Source organism: Oncorhynchus keta, chromosome 37, assembly GCF_023373465.1.
Source record: "Oncorhynchus keta strain PuntledgeMale-10-30-2019 chromosome 37, Oket_V2, whole genome shotgun sequence".
NCBI classification, from domain to species: domain Eukaryota; kingdom Metazoa; phylum Chordata; class Actinopteri; order Salmoniformes; family Salmonidae; genus Oncorhynchus; species Oncorhynchus keta.
Genome location: NC_068457.1, coordinates 12089373 through 12109502, shown reverse-complemented (window position 1 = coordinate 12109502; position 20130 = coordinate 12089373). Strand labels below are relative to the sequence as shown.

Sequence of the window (20130 nt, the reverse complement as noted above, 5' to 3'; positions counted from 1 at the left end):
TAAGGCTGATGGAAATGGGAGAAGACATCAGATTCTTTGGTTGCTATGCCAACTCAAAAGACAAAACAAGCTATGCTGCTACTTGGGCATTGACATGTCATCTATAGATTTAGGAGAGATTTAGGAGACTCTGAATTGATCAAATACATTAAATAGCCTGTCTATTGAGTGCTATTTAAAGAAATCAAGTGATTGTTTTAGTATACAGAGGTACTCAAAGTGGTGCATTTATTTTCGATTTGGAACCATATCCGGTGATACATTCCTTTTTCCTGTATCAGATCTCTGACATACAGAGCTTGTGACCCAAGTAGGAGGCTGAATATGCAGGCCATGTCAAGGAGAGAAGAACAAACATTTTCAACACACAATAGTACACAAGTAACACTCTTTATAGAGGCATATGAGTGGTCTGGTGGTCTCTCTGAGTGAACAGTAGCCTACGCATAGATGAATAAACGGATAAAAAAAATGCTTTTTAACATTTATTTCAGCCACAAGGCGTCGCCATTTCACTACTCACAATTCCACCTTCATGCGTTGACAGGTTGAGCAAAAGCATTGTGGGAAGCAGAAACCTATGACGTCCTCTTCTCTGTATTTCCTAAACATGTTTGGCTGGTGACGATCTATCACAGCATCAACATGCATTCAATAGTGGTGATTATATAGCTAAGAGATATAGATGTCTTTATTTTGAGGAGTCGGATCGTGTGAACAATGGACGGAGACGGTAAGCATGAATTTCATTGCATGTCTAATAGTGCCATAATTAATAAAGGGAGAAGCATATCTGGCCAAATCTTAACTAGCATTAACATTATCGGTCTCATTACATCCATATTTACTTACTATAGCTAGCTATATCTAATAGCTCCATGAAGGCATCTGTCACTGATCAATTATTTGTAATTCAGTATTCATGCATGGCCCGCAAGTAGCTAGTCTACTCTTGTATTCTTGACTGCTCAGTAACGTTACTGTTTTCACTGCCTCTGCATGACGTAGCTACCTTCAGAGGAAATAACATCACAGCATTATAGCGACCATGTATCCAAGTAAGCTGCTAATGTAGTTATGTGCAATAAAATGCTTGTAAGAACATAAAAATAGGGCCCACTGTCTCTGCCCAGGACAATTGTCCGAAATGAAGCTAAAACTTGGACACAGTCAAGTCACAAAGGTCTGTCTGGTGATCCGAATACCAAGAATGACAATTTCATACATCTCATGGGCATTATTGGGCTTCATACAGTGTTGAGAATCGGAGACCTGACTTGGCTGGGTTCGCGGTCTCTTCAACCTCTGTCTGTGTGTGTCTTTTAGAGGGGTTGGGATAAAGAATAAGCTTATCGCGGTTGGACATGTGTGAAGACCATCATTAGACAATAAAACAAAATCGTATTTTGTCTCTCTGTCCAGGGGCCAGCAGTACTGGGGCCACTCCATCAGAGGAGATGAATGGTCCTGGGAACCTGATGAACTTCCTGGACGAGCCCTTCCCAGACGTAGGCACCTACGAAGACTTCCACACCATTGACTGGCTCCGGGAGAAGTCGCGTGACACAGACCGGCATAGGAAGGTGAGGGGAACACACACGCACGCACGCACGCACGCACGCACGCACGCACGCACGCACGCACGCACGCACGCACGCACGCACGCACACACACACACACACACACACACACACACACACACACACACACACACACACACACACACACACACACACACACACACACACACACACACACACACACACACACACAGCTCTACACTCTAAGCATTGTCTTCTTCATCCCCAGAGGATATAATTTGTCTTCTTCATCTTCTTCTTCATAATCACCATAGAAAAACTCTTGACGTCCACCTGATTATCTTAATAACCTGATGATCCGCTGAACCTGCCGCTGATGGTTGATTGATGCCTATTCTAGATCACCACCAAGAGTAAGGAGTCTTACTGGGAGCTGATTAAGAGTCTTCTGGATGCCTGGTCAGGATGGGTGGTGATGCTCCTCATAGGAATGCTCACAGGTAGGAACCTTTGCAGAGGCATCCTGCATCCTGTACTGCGCTAGTCTCTTGTAGTGTGGCGCACATGAGTTTTGCTTCTGGCCGCCGGGATTCGTGCTGCACGCACATGACGTGACACGTGGCTCTCTTAACAACCAATCCGAAGTCACGCAGCCGGAGGTTGTGAAATGCCACGTTTGGTCCTGTATCCTTTTGATAGGCTTGCCCGTTGTTCCCTTGCGTAGTGTGATCTGTGATCTCGTGCTGCGTGTCCTCCCGTGTAGGCACGCTGGCTGGAGTGATCGACCTGGCTGTGGACTGGATGACCGACCTGAAAGAAGGGGTGTGTCTGTCTGCTTTGTACTACAGCCGTGAGCAGTGCTGCTGGACCTCCAACGAGACCACCTTCGACGACAGAGACAAGTGTCCGCAGTGGCAGAAGTGGGCCGAGCTGATGACCGGTCACTCTGAGGTCAGCAGATCACTAAACCGCTAACCAGACATCCTCTTGATTTAAAGCCACAATGCTGAGTCTGCGTTTTTAGCCCGACGAACGGCAGCCACCACGTGGCTAGATTTAGGGGTGTGGCTTGGGGGAGTGTAACCTCTCTCAGTTTCTTAGGTTTATGTTGGTGTTTGTTGCGATAGAGGGTGGGATGATTGTGCATCAGGTCCTTAAACCCATACATTCCACCTGTTCTTGTTTCTCCAGGGTGCCGGGGCGTATGTGTTGAATTACTTCCTGTATGTGTTGTGGGCGCTGTTATTCTCTTTCTTGGCCGTGTCACTAGTAAGGGTCTTTGCCCCCTACGCCTGTGGGTCAGGTATTCCCGAGGTGAGTGTTTTGAAATGGTACCGTTCACAAATAGAAAATAACCATACGATAGTATTTTAAATACTGCGTTTTCATTGGCTGAAAAGAGTGTGCGTTCATTTCCGACAACTGCGCAGTTGCAAAGGTTATACCAACGAGGGGGCTGCTGTGTGTCGTCTTGGGTAGATCAAGACCATCCTGAGTGGGTTCATCATCCGGGGGTACCTGGGGAAGTGGACCCTGCTGATCAAGACGGTGACCCTGGTGCTGGCTGTGTCCTCCGGGCTCAGCCTGGGGAAGGAGGGGCCCCTGGTCCATGTGGCCTGCTGCTGTGGTAACCTCTTCTGCTCACTGTTCTCCAAGTACAGCAAGAACGAGGGCAAGCGCAGAGAGGTACAGTAATAGCCCATTACGCTCCCATTTTTGCAGAAATAATATAAGTTGTAATAATATAAATTAAACAATTTATCCAAGTATTTTGTGTAGTCTGTATGTAACTCGGGTCGGGTCTGTTGTGCAGGTGTTATCGGCTGCTGCTGCTGCTGGGGTGTCCGTGGCTTTTGGAGCTCCGATTGGAGGAGTTCTCTTCAGCCTGGAGGAGGTGTTGTAAACTTAAGTCCGTTATAAATCACCTGCTGTGTCCATTCAATCAAATGCCATCTCACATCCAGATATGTCGGCGTTTATTTTTCCTATCCATTACCTTTGAAACGCTAAAGTGTTTTTGCGGTCGAAGTGCCGTTGCTATGTAATCTCTGTCCTCTTCAGGTGAGTTACTACTTCCCGCTGAAGACTCTGTGGCGCTCCTTCTTCGCTGCGTTGGTGGCGGCCTTCACCCTGCGCGCCATCAACCCGTTCGGCAACAGCCGTCTGGTCCTGTTCTACGTGGAGTACCACACCCCCTGGTACATGGCTGAGCTGGTCCCCTTCATCCTGCTGGGGGTGTTCGGGGGCCTCTGGGGAGCCCTCTTCATCCGGGGGAACATCGCCTGGTGTAGGAGGAGGAAGACCACTCTGCTGGGGAAGTACCCAGTCCTAGAGGTAACTAACTGATTTAGCGGATAGTAGCTGTTCAGAATAATGTTTTAATGCAATGATTGTGATTTGGCCCATCTTAGTTGAATGCACTGACTGTGGCTAAATTGCTCTGGATAAGAGCCAACTGCTAAATGACTCAAACATAATGCCAGGTTCTGCTTCTTGCTTGCTTTTTGGGATCTTTGCAAGGTTTACTGTAAAGCACTTTGTGAGAACTGCTGAAGTAAACAAGGGCTTTATTAATAAACATGATTGATTTGATTGATTTAAGGTGATCGTGATAACGGGTATTACCGCGGTCCTGGCGTTCCCTAACCTGTACACGCGGCGCAGCACCAGCGAGCTCATCTCCGAGCTGTTCAACGACTGTGGTGCGCTGGAGTCCTCTCAGCTGTGTGACTACGTTAATAACCCCAACATGAGCCGTCCGGTGGATGACATCCCAGACCGCCCTGCTGGACCCGGGGTCTACAGCGCTCTGTGGCAGCTGGCCCTGGCTCTTATCTTTAAGATTGTAATAACTATCTTCACCTTTGGCATGAAGGTCAGTTTGCTGTACCGCATGGCTAGATGCGGTTATGATAGCTGACGTAAGCAGTTATGAAGTGTTACTGAGCTGCTTATGAATGCGTTATGTATGGGTTATGAAATATGAAAAGGTCCTTTTATGTAGGTACCCTTCAAATAAAGTGTTACCAAGTTTTGAGTAGGATAACCGTGCTCTTTGTGTGATTGTTGTGTTCAGATCACCTCTCAACTGTGTTGTTTTATGTCCTCTGTGTTGTCTTCAGATCACCTCTCAACAGTGTGGTTTTATGTCCTCTGTGTTGTGTTCAGATCACCTCTCAACAGTGTGGTTTTATGTCCTCTGTGTTGTCTTCAGATCACCTCTCAACCATGTTGTTTTATGTCCTCTGTGTTGTCTTCAGATCACCTCTCAACCATGTTGTTTTATGTCCTCTGTGTTGTGTTCAGATCACCTCTCAACCATGTTGTTTTATGTCCTCTGTGTTGTGTTCAGATCACCTCTCAACAGTGTGGTTTTATGTCCTCTGTGTTGTCTTCAGATCACCTCTCAACAGTGTGGTTTTATGTCCTCTGTGTTGTGTTCAGATCACCTCTCAACAGTGTGGTTTTATGTCCTCTGTGTTGTGTTCAGATCACCTCTCAACAGTGTGGTTTTATGTCCTCTGTGTTGTGTTCAGATCACCTCTCAACAGTGTGGTTTTATGTCCTCTGTGTTGTGTTCAGATCACCTCTCAACAGTGTGGTTTTATGTCCTCTGTGTTGTGTTCAGATCACCTCTCAACAGTGTGGTTTTATGTCCTCTGTGTTGTGTTCAGATCACCTCTCAACAGTGTGGTTTTATGTCCTCTGTGTTGTGTTCAGATCACCTCTCAACAGTGTGGTTTTATGTCCTCTGTGTTGTGTTCAGATCACCTCTCAACAGTGTGGTTTTATGTCCTCTGTGTTGTGTTCAGATCACCTCAACAGTGTTGTTTTATGTCCTCTGTTTTGTGTTCAGATCACCTCAACCGTGTTGTTTTATGTCCTCTGTTTTGTGTTCAGATCACCTCTCAACAGTGTGGTTTTATGTCCTCTGTTTTGTGTTCAGATCACCTCTCAACAGTGTGGTTTTATGTCCTCTGTTTTGTGTTCAGAACACCTCTCAACAGTGTGGTTTTATGTCCTCTGTGTTGTGTTCAGATCACTTCTCAACAGTGTGGTTTTATGTCCTCTGTGTTGTGTTCAGATCACCTCTCAACAGTGTGGTTTTATGTCCTCTGTGTTGTGTTCAGATCACTTCTCAACAGTGTGGTTTTATGTCCTCTGTTTTGTGTTCAGATCACCTCTCAACAGTGTGGTTTTATGTCCTCTGTGTTGTGTTCAGATCACCTCTCAACAGTGTGGTTTTATGTCCTCTGTGTTGTGTTCAGATCCCGTCTGGGCTGTTTATCCCCAGTATGGCTGTGGGGGCCATCGCTGGGCGAATCGTGGGCATCGCTGTGGAGCAGATGGCCTACCATCACCACGACTGGATCATCTTTAAGAACTGGTGTCGTCCCGGAGCCGACTGTGTTACCCCAGGCCTCTACGCTATGGTGGGCGCTGCCGCATGTCTGGGTGAGTCGTCATTAGGGTAGTGTTCATTAGGCACCAAACGGAAGGAAACAGACTGAAACAGGGAGGGATTTTGTTTTGTCGTTATAGGAGGTGTGACCCGGATGACCGTGTCCCTGGTGGTCATTATGTTTGAGCTGACCGGTGGTCTGGAGTACATCGTCCCCCTCATGGCCGCAGCCGTCACCAGTAAGTGGGTAGCGGACGCCTTCGGGAAGGAGGGTATCTACGAGTCCCACATCCAACTCAACGGCTACCCCTACCTGGACGTCAGGGACGAGTTTACACACAGGTATTATGGGATACATATTAGGAACTTTGTCATTCCTCCTCTTCCTCAGGGGAGGAACCTCAACCTAGTCAGGTCTCAACCCTGCAGTAGTCAGGAGTCACCCCTTTTCTAAGGGCTGGTTTTACACAAATGAAGCATCCTGAACTAAAAGTATATTTCAATGGAGATTCTCCATGCTTTTGCTTCCAGGAGTTGTATTCATCTGTGTCTGAGAAACAGACCCTAAGAATTCCCAATATGTGATCCGTACACAGGACCCTGGCCACGGATGTGATGCGTCCCAGGCGCAGTGAGCCCCCCCTGGCCGTGTTGACCCAGGACAGCACCACGGTGGAGGACGTGGAGACACTCATCAAAGACACCGACTACAACGGCTTCCCTGTGGTCGTGTCCCGAGAGTCAGAGCGCCTCATCGGCTTCGTCCAGCGCAGGGAACTCACTGTGGCCATCAGTAAGACGTTAACCCTGGCTCTCTCTCTCACACACACACACACATTTGAAATACTTGATTCAAATCCACAAATCACATTACAATCAAGAAGGATTCAGATATTTCGAAAGTCTTGGATGCATAGACACTTAAGGATACAAAAAGCACCTTCTTCATACAGCTAGGATGCCCATAACAGCTGGTAGAGAACTGCACCTTGCTAATTGCTTTGCTCAAGTCTTAGGCGGGCCCACAATCTGAAGGCCATGTACTGTGAGCCTATGTAACGTGGCCGAAACTGCCAAATATCAGTGCTACCCGACTTGCACTCATATCCGAGGCTGTACAGGCGTGGTATGAGGGGCTTGTATTTGAGAAGCTTTTCGGCAAAGGCCCACTCCATCCAACAGTCAAATGAGCAACCCACTTCCAAAATGACCTCTCTCTGGTCTCCCTCTACGACGTCAACATCTGACGTGCTAAAAGTCCTGCTTCCGTTTAACAAAATAGTGGGAATGTACCATTAGGTTGTTTTCACCGTGAAATGATTCGCTAAATATTCAACATTTTGTTTGGGGAACATGAATAGCAAGTTGTGAACATAGCTGCTGTCAGTCCCATATAAAACCACCAGCATGTGTTGAACAATACTGTATTTAATGTGTCGGTTGATTATTATCTGTCGGGTCTGAGGAGCCACAGCTGATATTTCTCCCTCTCAGAGACTGCCCGTCAGAAGCAGGACGGGGTGGTGAGCAGCTCTGTGGTCTACTTCACGGAGGACAACCCCCAGGTGGCCGAGGCCTGCGACCCCCAGCCCCTGAAGCTGCGGCGCATCCTCAACCTCAGCCCCTTCACCGTCACGGACCACACCCCCATGGAGACCGTGGTGGACATCTTCAGAAAGCTGGGCCTCCGACAGTGTCTGGTCACCAGAAGCGGGTGAGTCTGTCATCAGTCAATTAACCAATACAGTCCAGGGCCCGGTTTCCCGATAGCGATGGGATTCAGGCTAACTACTGTTTTAACAACGGTCCTTTTTCCTACGACGGCCGAAGATGTAACATGCGTTTCCCGAAACACCACGCAGACAGACGGTTCGGCTAAATGCGTTGTTGATGCTTGTGGCGAGAATAACAGGATCGAAAGAAAGACAGCGCTGCTCTCGGATCAGCGTTCTCCCTTTCAAATCTTGCCTTAACGTCAGAATTATTCCACGATACTGACGACAGATCAGCTCTTATGAGGTATATTATCACCTATGGCTACAACTATTGAAGGGTCTATTTCTAAAGCTTACCCTATAACAATGCTCTTAATCAAGTGCAGCTATAGTAACAACGGTTTTGGGAAACTGCTCGGAGATTTAAGTATGCTCCTAATGAAGGTTCTAACAATAAACTTAGCTTTAACATGCTTTTGGGTAAAACGGGCCCAGTATTCTAAAATAGGCACATTTTACTTTGGTGTTAGATTTATGAAGACTAGTCATTCTGAGGTTTATTGGATGGTGGAATGATTTGTGTTTTGTTTTGTCCCCCCCGTCCCCGTCTCTAGGCGTCTGTTGGGCATCATCACTAAGAAGGATGTCCTCCGTCACATGGCCCAGATGATGAACCAGGACCCAGAATCCATCATGTTTAACTAGTGGCCTAAGAAGACAAAGCTTTATTATCCTCTAGGATCTCTCTGCCCCTCCCTCAGATTGTAAATAGTGAAACGCTACTGTAACCTGTAATGAAGAAGAGTCACTCCTCAAATACAGGCCCCCAGTGTTTAGAATGTAGGGATGGAGAAAGAGGGGTGAAGAAAGAGGGGGATCAGGACTAAGATGGATAAATGAAGGGCGTGTGGACCAGAATGGAAGGATGAATAATGAGGGGTATAAGGACAAGGAAGGAAGATCAATGAAATGATGGGGACCAAGAGGGAGGGGTGAAGGAATAGGGGTGTGAGGACCAGGATGGAGAGATGAAGGGAGGGAGGTGTCAATCATGGCAAGGAGGGAAGCACCTTGTGTCTGGGATGATGAGTTGTTTTAGTTTGATGTGCCGCTGACGCCATATTTATGTTTTCAGTGACGCTTCAACGCCTGCTGTAACTGACTTGAGTCTAAGTTGTCAATGTTAAGTTGTTGGCCCTTAGAACCCATTGTTCCCAGGGTATATTTCACATGCTGATGTTACTTTGACATTTGCGGCTTCTCAAATGTTTCTCAATAACCAAACTGTAATAACATAGTTTTAACACGGGTACTGTATGTATTTGCTAGAAGACAGCATATAATGTCAATTGATTTCGTTTATCCTGACTTTTTTTTTTTTTTTTGCAATGAAGAATGCACTTTGGAAGAGAAATAGCTGAACCAAGTCCAATGATTTTCTTGTTACTTTATAGTTCTCACTCCATTCCTGCCCCTCACCAGTTTCATAGGTTTTGTTTTAATATGCTGAGGGAATGTATTGTGGAAAAATAACTGTGGAAATATTGAACCTGACTCATTTCGGTTCTTTTTGTTTAATTTTATACATATCAGTCCAGACAAGAGCCACAGTGGTTGTGTGGATTTAGCCACACTAGGTTCTCCTTCTTTGTCATTTCATACTGAAAGATAATTCCATATTTATTCATCTTTTTTTCAAATCCATCCATTTTTACTACTGTATTGAGAAACTATCGATTTGTCAGTATCTCGAGCAATTGAACACTACTGTAGTTGTTTTATATGTATTATTCTAATATGAGCTGTTCAACATTACCGTAACTTGGAACTGGTACAGAAAACAGACATTTGCACTTTTGTTGGTGTTTGTAAATAACATGTAAGTGATGCACAATATATACTATTTGCAATGTACAAGGTTCTGACATTAAATAAAAGGGGCGTTGTGTCAACAAAAATGAGATTATATTTATTTAATTGTATTATATAACATAGATTCAAAGTTTAAGACATAATTAAATTGCAGGAGGCATATGATATATTACATGCTAGTAATATCTTTGTCATATGTGATGTTGAAACACAATGAACCATGTGGAAAAAGGAATATTTGAGGGTTGCTATAATATTATTTCGAGGTTCTACTGACAAACAGGTTATGGTCACATTATTTAAAAAAGGATGACCAAGTTCTAAGATAAGGTCGCGCCATAATAGCCTGCTTTTGACACCTGCGCTGTTTTAAAATTCAAAGGCTAGTTCTACAAAGTGAAATAGGGTTATTTACACACAGTGTTTTATTGTTACATGTTTTATTATAAAATAAGACAAACTATTTGAGATGCAAAACAACACAAACAACACACTGTACAAACTCTTAATTGTCAGTGTTTACCGCTTTGCAATAAAATATTTGAAAGTGAGAGTGAGCTTTCGGGTAATAGACAGCAGAGGGCACTGTTGGCGTGCAAGCAAGCGACAAATGTATGACGTTCATTGGGAACTATTACTGTAAACCAAATAGCTAACGTAGCTTGCAGAATATATTTTTTAAGTAACTATTGCTAGCTAGATGATATCATCACACATTGGATCGAGCTAGCTAGCAGGCTACATGACGTTCGCTGTGAGTACTATACTTGGCTCCACGCATACAGTACGTGCGGGTTCATCGTCTGCTATCTTACTCGTCGTACCGCTGGAAGTCCAGTGTCCTGGCTCTTGATTTTTTCCCCTGAACGATTCTGAACTGAGACGAGCGGCTGGATGCAGATGATTGGTAATTGGCAAACTTGCTAGTTAATAATCCCTTGATGAATTAGTGACGATCATTGTTTAATTTGTTAGCATCATTTCAGTGTTTGCTGGTAGCTGCTAGAGACAGTTAGCCAACGGAAGCTGTCTAGCTGGAGGAGACAGTGAACCAGATTGGCGTGCTAGCTAGTTAGCTTCATCTAGTTCAGCTAGTTAACGTCAGCTACGTTTGCTCTCCTTGACTCAGTGTTGGTTTCTAACGTTAGCTGCATTTACTCTAACGTTAACTAGCTAACTATTTAACAGGAATGTTTTCACTAGCTCGATAGTTATTTGTCTGTATAGCAAATAATTCGTCATATTTCAAGTTGGCTAGCTATCCGTTTTGTTTAGCACAAAAGCTATCTAGCTAGCTATCTAATTTACTAAGCTAGCCAGCTAGCTTGGCTAAACCAATAACACCAGCTAGCAACTTTCACAACGTGTGCAGTAGTTAGCTAACTAGCTAGGTAACTAAAGTTAACTAAGTAAATTGTGTATCAATGCTTCAATAAACACGAGGCTTTATTGCTGTGTAACGTTAGTGTGTAATTCTCAGTTCAGTAGTCCACCTAAATACTATTGTTATTAACTAGTTACTCATTGTTACCCTGACTGTAATTACACTGTGTTGCTTAGTTTGTTTTACAATGAGGCCTATTGTTTGGAGTACTTGTTATAATAATTCTGTATCCCCTTGGGATTTTAGGTCCACAAGAAAGCGAAGAGTTACTGAAGAATGAAGTACAATCATTTCAGCAATCCTCTTCTTCATCCTCAGTCCTCTTGTCCACGACTGATCATATTTGTAGTTTGATCTGGAACACGAGTGACCTAAAACCTCTGGACAGTTCCTGACTGGACTGCTGTTACCTCTGCATTCTCACCTTCCCCTGTGATTTCATCTCCACAGCATACCCTTGAAATAAAGGGTCAACCTTTTGGGATAAACATTACACACTTTCTGGGATATAGGAAAGTGTGTAATATATCTGGGATTATAGGCCTACACTATAGTTGAGATCTTCTCTGTGAGCAGACTAGGCCTATACATTTTTCCTTGTATCGTGATATTGTGGTGTTATTCCTTTGGTGAGACCACTATGGAGTGGAATATGGAGTACTGTATGGAGCAGGTTATGCAGAAGGACCTGGGTCGGAGACTACAGGTGGGCCAAGACATCATAGACTCCATCCTGGACAAGGACAAGTCCCAGGACCTGGAGCAGGACCAGACCATGCTGGACAGAATGGTGGATGGTGTCGCTACCAACTGGGTCAACTCCAGCAATTTCAAGGTATGGGCTACCATGGGATGGCACTGTCACAGGCAGCCAAAAACTCTGCGCAATAATCACAAGGTGAAAGTGACTGGTGTAACACAAGTGTAGGAAAGAATCTGTCATTCACTGGGACATAATTTAGCAAGGGTGTGTGAGACTGTCACCTGGGGGGAGAATATAACCTACAGGCCCTGTGGCTTCAAACTTCACACAAAGGCTCGTTGTGCACACTATTAGGTAAATTGCTTTATAGGCCTTCTTCATGTGTACTGCAGTAATGAGCTGACCAGTATTTTTCATTTGTATTTATTTCACCTTTCTTTAACCAGGTAGGCCAGTTGAGAACAAGTTCTCAATTACAACTGCGACCTTGCCAAGATAAAGCAAAGCAGTGCGACACAAACAACAAAACAGAGTTACACATGGAATAAACAAACGTACAGTCAATAACACAATAGAAAAAAAATATGTCTATGTACAGTGTGTGCAAATGGCGTGAGGAGGTAAGGCAATAAATAGGCCATAGTAGCAAAGTAATTACAATTTAGCTAATTAACACTGGAGTCATAGATATGCAGATGATTATGTGCAAATAGAAATACTGGTGTGCAAAAGAGCAAGAAAAGTAAATCATTAAAAAAAAAATCAATATAGGGATGAAGCAGGTAGATTGGATGGGCTATGTACAGCTGCAGCAATTGGTTAGCTGCTCAGATAGCTGATGTTTAAAGTTAGAGGGAAATATAAGTTTCCAAATGTATCGATTTTTGCAATTCGTTCCAGTCATTGGCAGCAGAGAACTGGAAGGAAAGGTGGCCAAAGTAGATGTTGGCTTTGGGGATGACCAGTGAGATATACCTGCTGGAGCGCGTGCTACGGGTGGGTGTTGTTATCGTGACCAGTGAGCTGAGATAAGGTGGAGCTTTACCTAGCATAAGCTTAGAGATGACCTGGAGCCAGTGGGTCTGGTGATGAATATGTAGCCAGCCGACGAGAACATACAGGCCGCAGTGGTGGGTGGTATAGGGGGCTTTGGTGACAAAACGGATGGTACTGTGATAGACTGCATCCAGTTTGCTGAGTAGAGTGTTGGAGGCTATTTTGTAAATGACCAGTGGGTTAGATCCTGACGACCGTTGATGGCTGCTCACTAGCATGGGGCTTTTAATAGCTGGTTGTCATAAAGAACCGGGCAGAATGAGGTGGATGGACTCTAAACCCTTTGGTGTCTGTGATCCCTGTGTATCCTAGTACTCTGTTAATTTGAAGGTCTCCTTGACCCCCACATCCCTCCAGAGTAGATCTCACCTTGCCAGTCCTAGAAAATGTGTGATTGTGATACATCAGATGTAGGCTAGCTAGGCTTAGGCTACATGTCCAGCACCCCAAAACATTACATCACCCACCCATTCTTTCACTATTAGGTCTTCACAAGATGAAGGCTGAGCAGTAAGGAATTCATTCTTCACCAAGGGGACAGTTATCTGTTTTGGTGGCCTGAATCCTTTGTGTTTGATCTTTATCCACTCGAGACGGTGTTCCCCTAGGGACATTTGTCCTGCGAACACTAGCTAACTACACAATCACTGTACTGCTGAAAGGCCATAGTATAATATGGGACTCTAATGTTTTCAGCAGAGCAGACCATTTCGGCCCCCTCCCCAAGCTTTAGGCTATTATCCTAGCTGATTCTCCAGACTGTTTATGACAGCTATTCCAACTCCACAAATGTCCAGCCGGACTGTCAGTGGTCTCTAACGGCTTCTTTCATTGAGGTGGCGGAGCGGGACACTATCGACAGTTATCACAGCTTGTTTTTGTCCAGCTCTGATGTTGAGTAATCTATGGACTGAGCTCAAGCAAGGGGTTCGCTGCTTTGATTTGTCTGTGCTTTCAGGCTGGAGCTGACCTCTGAACTCTGTGTGTGATGAAGGGAGAAGCCATGGCAACAACTTTGCTGCCACACACACACACACGCGTGTGCACACTCACACGCATAGAAAACAGCTTACCTCTCTCGCAGCGAATGAAAATGCTGCACCCTGTGCTGCTCTAGAAACGGTGTCCCCTCCAATCAGAGTGATTGCTCCGAGAGAACAGTAGAGTAATGGGGACATGGACTCCCACGGCGATAGTGGTGAGCTTATTTTACAAACTATCATTAGGCTACCCCAGATAGACACCAGGGCAAACTGGGTATTATCTACCTGGGCTGGCCCCCACAAGTAGAGGGGAGAGTGCCACATATGAATGGCTAGGAATCAATGAATAGGCTAAACCCCTACGTGAAGAATGATCAGGATTTAGTTGATATTCTCTAGCTTCTGTCATTGCCCTACTTGTAAAGACCAGTTAGTTTTTATTATCAGCGCCAGAAGTGCTATGTTTTTGTTTTAGCATCAGATGGGAATGAAGAAGGAAAGGCAGGCCTAGTCAAACACTGCAGGACTTTCAGAGGGAGGGGGCACTGCAGCAGGCTCACAGCTCTACACAGCTGTTGACATACAACCTGTTCTGAAATGGTGTGTTTTTGTATTCTGTCACTTCTGAATAGTCTTCAGCAATTAATGCTATTTACACAGACACATTTTTTGATAAGCAGCCATTATGAATTTGCATTTACAACCAGCAATAATGTTGTATGTGTGATGTGAACTTATCTACTAGGGAACTTTAGACAGCAGGAAACTGTTGAGAAATTGTTCTCTTTCTACAAATATAAACCCTGGGGTTCTAAAAATTGCACCATAGCCCAAGCAAGAAGCTCAGGTGATGCAACCGTGTTGATTAGGGCGTTAGCAGGGATGCTCTCACTACACGTTCATTGAGTGTCCTTTGCCACCCCAACGGAAAATGCCTTCCTTAGTGCCAGCCAAGACCTAATCAAATCTCAGTGGTTTCCGACATGGTTAGTATTTTATTTTCTACTGTAGTCCTACAGCAGCATCAGTAGGTTGTTACAATATATATATATATATTATATGTATTTGAGGGCTTCCTTTGCTTTTTATAAAGGGAACAAAACAAGATGTATCACATTACCCACAATCCTTTGCAATGGAGCTTGTATTTCAAAGGATTCTTTTTTTTATGTTATGCATTCTTCTCTCTCAAAATGTCTAACATTTATGCGTTTGTTGAATAGCCTATGTTATTTAGATAAAAATGTAATTATTACATTTTTTAATATTTTGATCTTCATTCTTAGGTGGCTTTGTTGGGAATGGACATACTGACAGCTTTGGTAACAAGACTACAGGAACGGTTTAGGACACAGATTGGAACTGGTAAGCTATCCCTGGCAATTGTATGCATTGTATGCATTACAACACATCTTTATGATTCATAGTTTTCTTGAGTCCTCGTCACCTTTAGTTGTTGTCATACAATTCATATCTTTGTCCTTGCCTCCTCCCTCCCATTAGTTTTGCCGAGTTTGATAGATCGGCTAGGCGACTCAAAGGACCAAGTCCGAGACCAGGACCAAGCTCTTCTGCTAAAGATCATGGACCAAGCTGCTAACCCACAGGTAATGTCAGCACGTACCGTAGACTCACCTACGTGTTAGTATAGAAAATAAACCGTTTCATTATAATAATAAAATATGGACTACAATAAATGTATTTATTTGCAGTATGTATGGGACCGAATGTTAGGAGGATTCAAACACAAGAACAACAGGACCCGGGAGAGTGTCTGCATTTGCCTTATCGCCACGTTAAATGTGTAAGTTCATAATAGCCAGTAATGGTTTAAACATACTATTTAATCTGTTTTGTCTTACACATTCTTTGCGTGATTTAATTATTATTATTTTGTTTTTTCTCCTTACAGATATGGAGCTCAAGGCTTGACCCTCAGCAAAATTGTCCCCCACATATGTAATCTTTTAGGAGACCCTACAAGCCAGGTATAGTTACATTATTTTAGGCTATTAAACTATACTGAACTGAACAAAAATATAACCGCAACAATTTTAACGATTTTACTGAGTTACAGTTCATATAAGGAAATCAGTCAATTTATATAAGTTCATTAGGCCTCAATCTATGGATTTCACATGACTGAGCAGGGGTTCAGCCAATGGGTGGGCCTGGAAGGCAATAGGCCCACCCACATGGGAGCCAGGCCCGGGCAATCAGAATGAGTTTTATTTTTTTTAAACAGCTTTATTACAGACAAATACTCCCCAGTTTCATCAGCTGTCCGAGGGGCTGGTCTCAGACGATTCCGCAGGTGAAGAAGCCGGATATGGAGGTCCTGGGCTGGTTTGGTCACACGTGGTCTGCGGTTGTGAGGCCGGTTGGACGTACTGCCAAGTTCTCTAAAATTATATTAGAGGTGGCTTATGGTAGAGAAATTCACATTTAATGCTCTGGCAACCGCTTTGGTGGACATTCCTGCAGTCACCTTGCCAATTGCATGCTCCCTAAAAATTTGAGACACCTGTGGCATTGTGTTGTGTGACAAAAGTGAACATTTTAGACTGGCCTTTTATTAACAGTGCTGTAAACAAATTTGTGCACACAATTTGAGGGAAATATGCTTTTTGTGCATGTGGAAAAAATCTGGGATATTTTATTTCAGCTCATGAAACATGGGACCAACACTTTATATGTTGCGTTTATATATTTGTTCAGTATACATTGTGGTGTTAAACTGGATTTGACTTTGACACCAGCATTATTGGTGTTTTAGAACTCTGGTGGTTGACCAACAGTGTTACAGATTCCATGTGAACTCGTCAGACTTCAGTACTTTCCTGATATCTCTTGTCTGTTTATTCCTTGCAATTAGCCTTTTCAAAAAGGCTTTGCTCTTTCTCCTGTCATCACGCACTTCAACAGCATTTCCCACTTCCTGTCGGGAACCGGAAGCTGTGTCCATGGACCTCTCTTCCTGTACTGATATAGTGCCAGCCATCTTTTATCATTGTCATATCCACAACTAAATTGACTATTACAGTTACATTACTATTACTAGTAATTACTATTACTATTACAGAGAGGATCTCATTTTATGTTCAATCCAGACAAATGATTATGTCGAGCGGTTAGTGGGCAGACAGATGAGTGAAGCCGTGTTAATCTGCTCTGTTTTATTTCCTGACACACAGGTGCGAGACGGGGCCATGAACTGTCTTGTTGAAATCTACAGACACGTCGGGGAGCGGGTGCGGATGGACCTGGGGAAAAAGGGACTGCCACAGTCACGGTACCTTCATTCTGATACCAAGTCTTTCTGTTGAAGTGCAATCACCATGACCCAGTTCTCTGGTATCTCCAGGGAGCCCGACTGTCTGCTTTTAGGCTTGCGCCTCCTCATAATTGTATGATGATGCCTTTAAAACAATATACTGTCTTTTGTCTTTCCAGGTTGAATGTCATTTTCAGTAAATTTGATGAAGTTCAAAGATCGGGGAACATGATCCTGTCCCCTGTCTCAGGTAAGTACAGTACTTCCTCTCACTGTTGTACTTTCCTTCTGTCCAACAACACATGGAGATATTCATCCCTTTCCATTGAGCTTTGTTATATTGAAACATTCTAGTGTCGTGCAAGCAGCGCCCTGGGATGACTATGCTTAGGGAGTAATGGGGATCTCATATCCAATCTGGGCCCATATCAATAAAGCATCCGAGCATTATTGCTGATCTAGGATCAGTTTTGGCTTTTAGATCACAATGCATCAAATTTTATACAGCTGCTATCTTCATTTGATCACTTGCAGAGAATTTTCCTGCCCAGCATGAAATGCAACTTATAGTGTATTTGAAGTTTAAAAAGGCTTCTAAAGTTTGTAATTTGCCCTAACAGAAAAATCGATCAACACCTACGAACATTTCTATTAATTATAATGCACATAGTAATTCACATTTCCTGTTGCTGCAGGGTTATTTTCCTGCTGTGTGAAACTGGTCAAATTAAGATGAGATGTATGTACAGGTGGGGACCTGATCCTAGGTCAGCACTCCTACTCTGAGGCGCTTTGTAGATACAGAACCTGGGCTCAGACCACTTAGCGCTGGACAGAAAACCAACAACAGAGAAACCAGTTCTGTGTCCATGCTCTTTCAGAAGAGAACAGTTAGTATGCATTGAGCAGTCTCTCTGCAGCAATGCAGGGCTGCAGGCAGGGGGTTAGATTCTCCTTTCAGCTGCTCTCTATTGGACATGTTCTTGGTATTCTGCACACGGAGTAGGGCCTTACCCTGACGCAGCAGTATTGAAGCAGGACCGACTGATATCGGAGCTGTGTATCTTTGTTGCTGCGGCCATCTCATTTTCCTCTCCTCGGGCCTGTTAAGTCTGGGACAAAAAGGGTGTAATTGCTGTGGTCGCGAGGCTTCACTTTCATCACGAGTTCACCCTGTAGAGATTAGACTGGAGCTGCTGTAATCTCTGCTTTCATTTAGTAGGCTGAACGACTTCATATCAAACCTGAGCAAATTGGCCAAAGCAAGGTGTCATGCTAGTTTGTTTATGGTAATGCCTCAATGAGGCATGGGGCGGCAGCGTAGCCTAGTGGTTAGAGCGTTGGACTAGTAACCGGAAGGTTGTGAGTTCAAACCCCCGAGCTGACGTTCTGCCCCTGAACAGGCAGTTAACCCAGGCCGTCATTGAAAATAAGAATATGTTCTTAACTGACTTGCCTGGTTAAATAAAGGTAAATAAAAAATAAAAAAAATGACATCATTGCCCGACATCTCATTGAAGTTTTCTATTCACCTAGTGGGCCAAAGAAAACCCTTTACTGTTAACACAGTCCCCCCCCACCCCTGTGCGGCTCGAAGGTTAACCAGGCATAAAGGCAATGCCTTGGCCTTGCCTCTACCACACCAGATACATCAAAGGGCTCCCTCTCCTGTGCAGCTGACAGCTCATGAATGTCAACTGTCCAAGCAAGTGGAAAGAACTTCTCTCTCTGCCCAGGAATCCTATGTCCTATTCATTTGGTACCAACCCGATTGAAACAGGGAGGTATTACATCTGAATTTGTCCAATGAGAAACACTCGTTTTCTTCTCTTTTTTTTTAACGACATAGCCCTAATACTGTATTTGTATCTGGGCTGGTGACGGGAAAGGGAGAGACAGAGAGGATTAGCCTAGGAAGAGGGAGCAACACCAGGGATTCTGCTGCAGGCTCTTATTTTGGAGGAGAGAGTGGTGTCATTTTGCCATCCGTGCAGTCACAAGACCTAGCTAGAGGGGAGGGGAAGGAGTAGCCCGGAGTACGGTAGGTAGACACAATAGAGAAGAGACAGACCTACGGCAGTGTTTGTCCTTGTTGCTCACTGTTACTTAGCTCTGTTTAGTGTGTGGAATCAACAGCCCTGCTATGACCACAGGAGAAGGTATGGATCTCTTTCCTCTCTACAAAGGCCCTTTATAGCTACTGTATAGGTAGATGAGCTATAGTCGTGTTTGCGTTGGGATTATTAGCCTATGTTATGAATATGGTGTTCACAGGTGGCCTCCGTAGGTAAATGAAATGAAGCAATGTTGTTGAGAACTGCAGGAGATTTCATACAGGATGTATCTTTCTTTCATTTCCTATAAAGGAAATAGTTTGGGCTATTTATGTTACTGTGTTTGACATTGTACTAAGATGATGTTAGATACAAGGCAAATTAGGCTTGGTTCATTTTAACTCATATTGCTCCCCTTTGGATAACTTGGACACATGTTTTGGTCAGAATAAAGAGAGGATGACTGAGTGTTACTTCCTGTCTACTTCCTCATCACTTCCTTGTTGCCAGTAGATAGTCAATTAAAGTGCCCACTGTGCTCTGTGGGTGCTCTGTGGGTAGCCCTCCTCCCTGATCCTAATGTCTCAGAACCAGATGTTCTGCAAACACTAGTGAGAATCTCACATTAGGAGCCACCCGTGTCCTTGGTTCTCCCTTTTGAAGTCAATACTATTCATAACAATAATGTGATTCCTAGATTCTCCTGAATGCAAGTGCACCCGAAAACGACAATGGAAATGCGACAATTCCTCCAGTCAAGGGCTTCGACCACAGTTTTTCACCCCAGCAACTGTGTCGTTCAGCTCTTAAATGAGCTACAGGTGGAGTTTCCTCCCCGTTAAAGGCTTCAATTGAATCCTTCACCTCAGCCACCGTGTCGGAGTTTTCTCCAGCTAAAGTATCAAGGGAATCCTTCACTTTAGCGACGTACTTTAGCTACCTCTTAGAGATCCATCACTCCAGTCCGTTCAATAAATTGGAACAGAGTCGTCGTCATCATCAGATGGGCTTCATCTACCTCCTTCGCCTTGTCAGGTGCACAGAAATGAGCTAAACCCAACATTTGCCGTGTTAGTCTACCCGTAAAGGCTTAGCTAAGGTTTAGTGTGTGGCCTTTGGACTTATTCATCAAATTAACAAAGTCCC

At 44.1% G+C, this 20130-nt stretch overlaps 2 protein-coding genes, 1 long non-coding RNA gene and 1 other non-coding gene across 28 annotated transcripts in view; 2 read left to right on the top strand and 2 right to left on the bottom strand.

The window, feature by feature from the left end:
• Positions 1-537: 537 nt before the first annotated feature.
• LOC118370208 (H(+)/Cl(-) exchange transporter 4-like) lies at positions 538-9610 on the top strand. 2 transcript variants are annotated; one of them, XM_035755083.2, is made up of 14 exons: positions 538-733; positions 1423-1583; positions 1942-2041; positions 2305-2492; positions 2733-2855; positions 3021-3227; positions 3355-3435; positions 3603-3875; positions 4144-4416; positions 5810-5996; positions 6084-6285; positions 6540-6736; positions 7438-7657; positions 8273-9610. In XM_035755083.2, exons 1-14 carry the CDS (start codon positions 721-723, stop codon positions 8361-8363), a joined length of 2316 nt encoding a protein of 771 aa, XP_035610976.1. In that variant the 5' UTR covers positions 538-720; the 3' UTR covers positions 8364-9610. The 2 variants fall into 2 exon arrangements, with proteins under 2 accessions (XP_035610976.1, XP_035610979.1); XM_035755086.2 differs by lacking the exon at positions 538-733 and having other exon boundaries at positions 1434-1583; positions 1856-2041.
• LOC127916669 (uncharacterized) lies at positions 4427-5926 on the bottom strand. Of its 9 annotated transcripts, XR_008095496.1 has the most exons (5): positions 5631-5926; positions 5403-5492; positions 4945-5358; positions 4761-4898; positions 4427-4714 (listed from the first exon to the last, which is right to left on the bottom strand). It is a non-coding gene; the product is annotated as an uncharacterized LOC127916669 (long non-coding RNA). The 9 variants fall into 9 exon arrangements; XR_008095502.1 differs by having other exon boundaries at positions 4807-5358; XR_008095499.1 differs by lacking the exon at positions 4761-4898 and having other exon boundaries at positions 4427-4760; positions 4899-5358.
• A 491-nt stretch (positions 9611-10101) lies between the features above and the next one.
• The window catches only part of LOC118369985 (CLIP-associating protein 1-B-like), a 45088-nt gene continuing 35059 nt past the window's right edge, over positions 10102-20130 (top strand). For 7 of the 16 annotated variants that reach the window (XM_052499145.1, XM_052499133.1, XM_052499138.1 and 4 more), the window contains exons 1-8: positions 10103-10437; positions 11161-11749; positions 14943-15021; positions 15160-15263; positions 15369-15460; positions 15569-15644; positions 16851-16948; positions 17110-17180. In XM_052499145.1, coding sequence (XP_052355105.1) covers positions 11555-11749; positions 14943-15021; positions 15160-15263; positions 15369-15460; positions 15569-15644; positions 16851-16948; positions 17110-17180 — 715 coding nt within the window. In that variant the 5' untranslated portion in view covers positions 10103-10437; positions 11161-11554. Of the gene's footprint in view, positions 10438-10553; positions 10922-11160; positions 11750-14942; positions 15022-15159; positions 15264-15368; positions 15461-15568; positions 15645-16850; positions 16949-17109; positions 17181-20130 lie in introns of those variants that run through there. The other 9 variants (XM_052499139.1, XM_052499146.1, XM_052499144.1 and 6 more) reach the window with 4 other exon arrangements.
• Positions 14464-14589, bottom strand: LOC118370336 (U4atac minor spliceosomal RNA). Its single transcript, XR_004822788.1, has one exon. It is a non-coding gene; the product is annotated as a U4atac minor spliceosomal RNA (small nuclear RNA).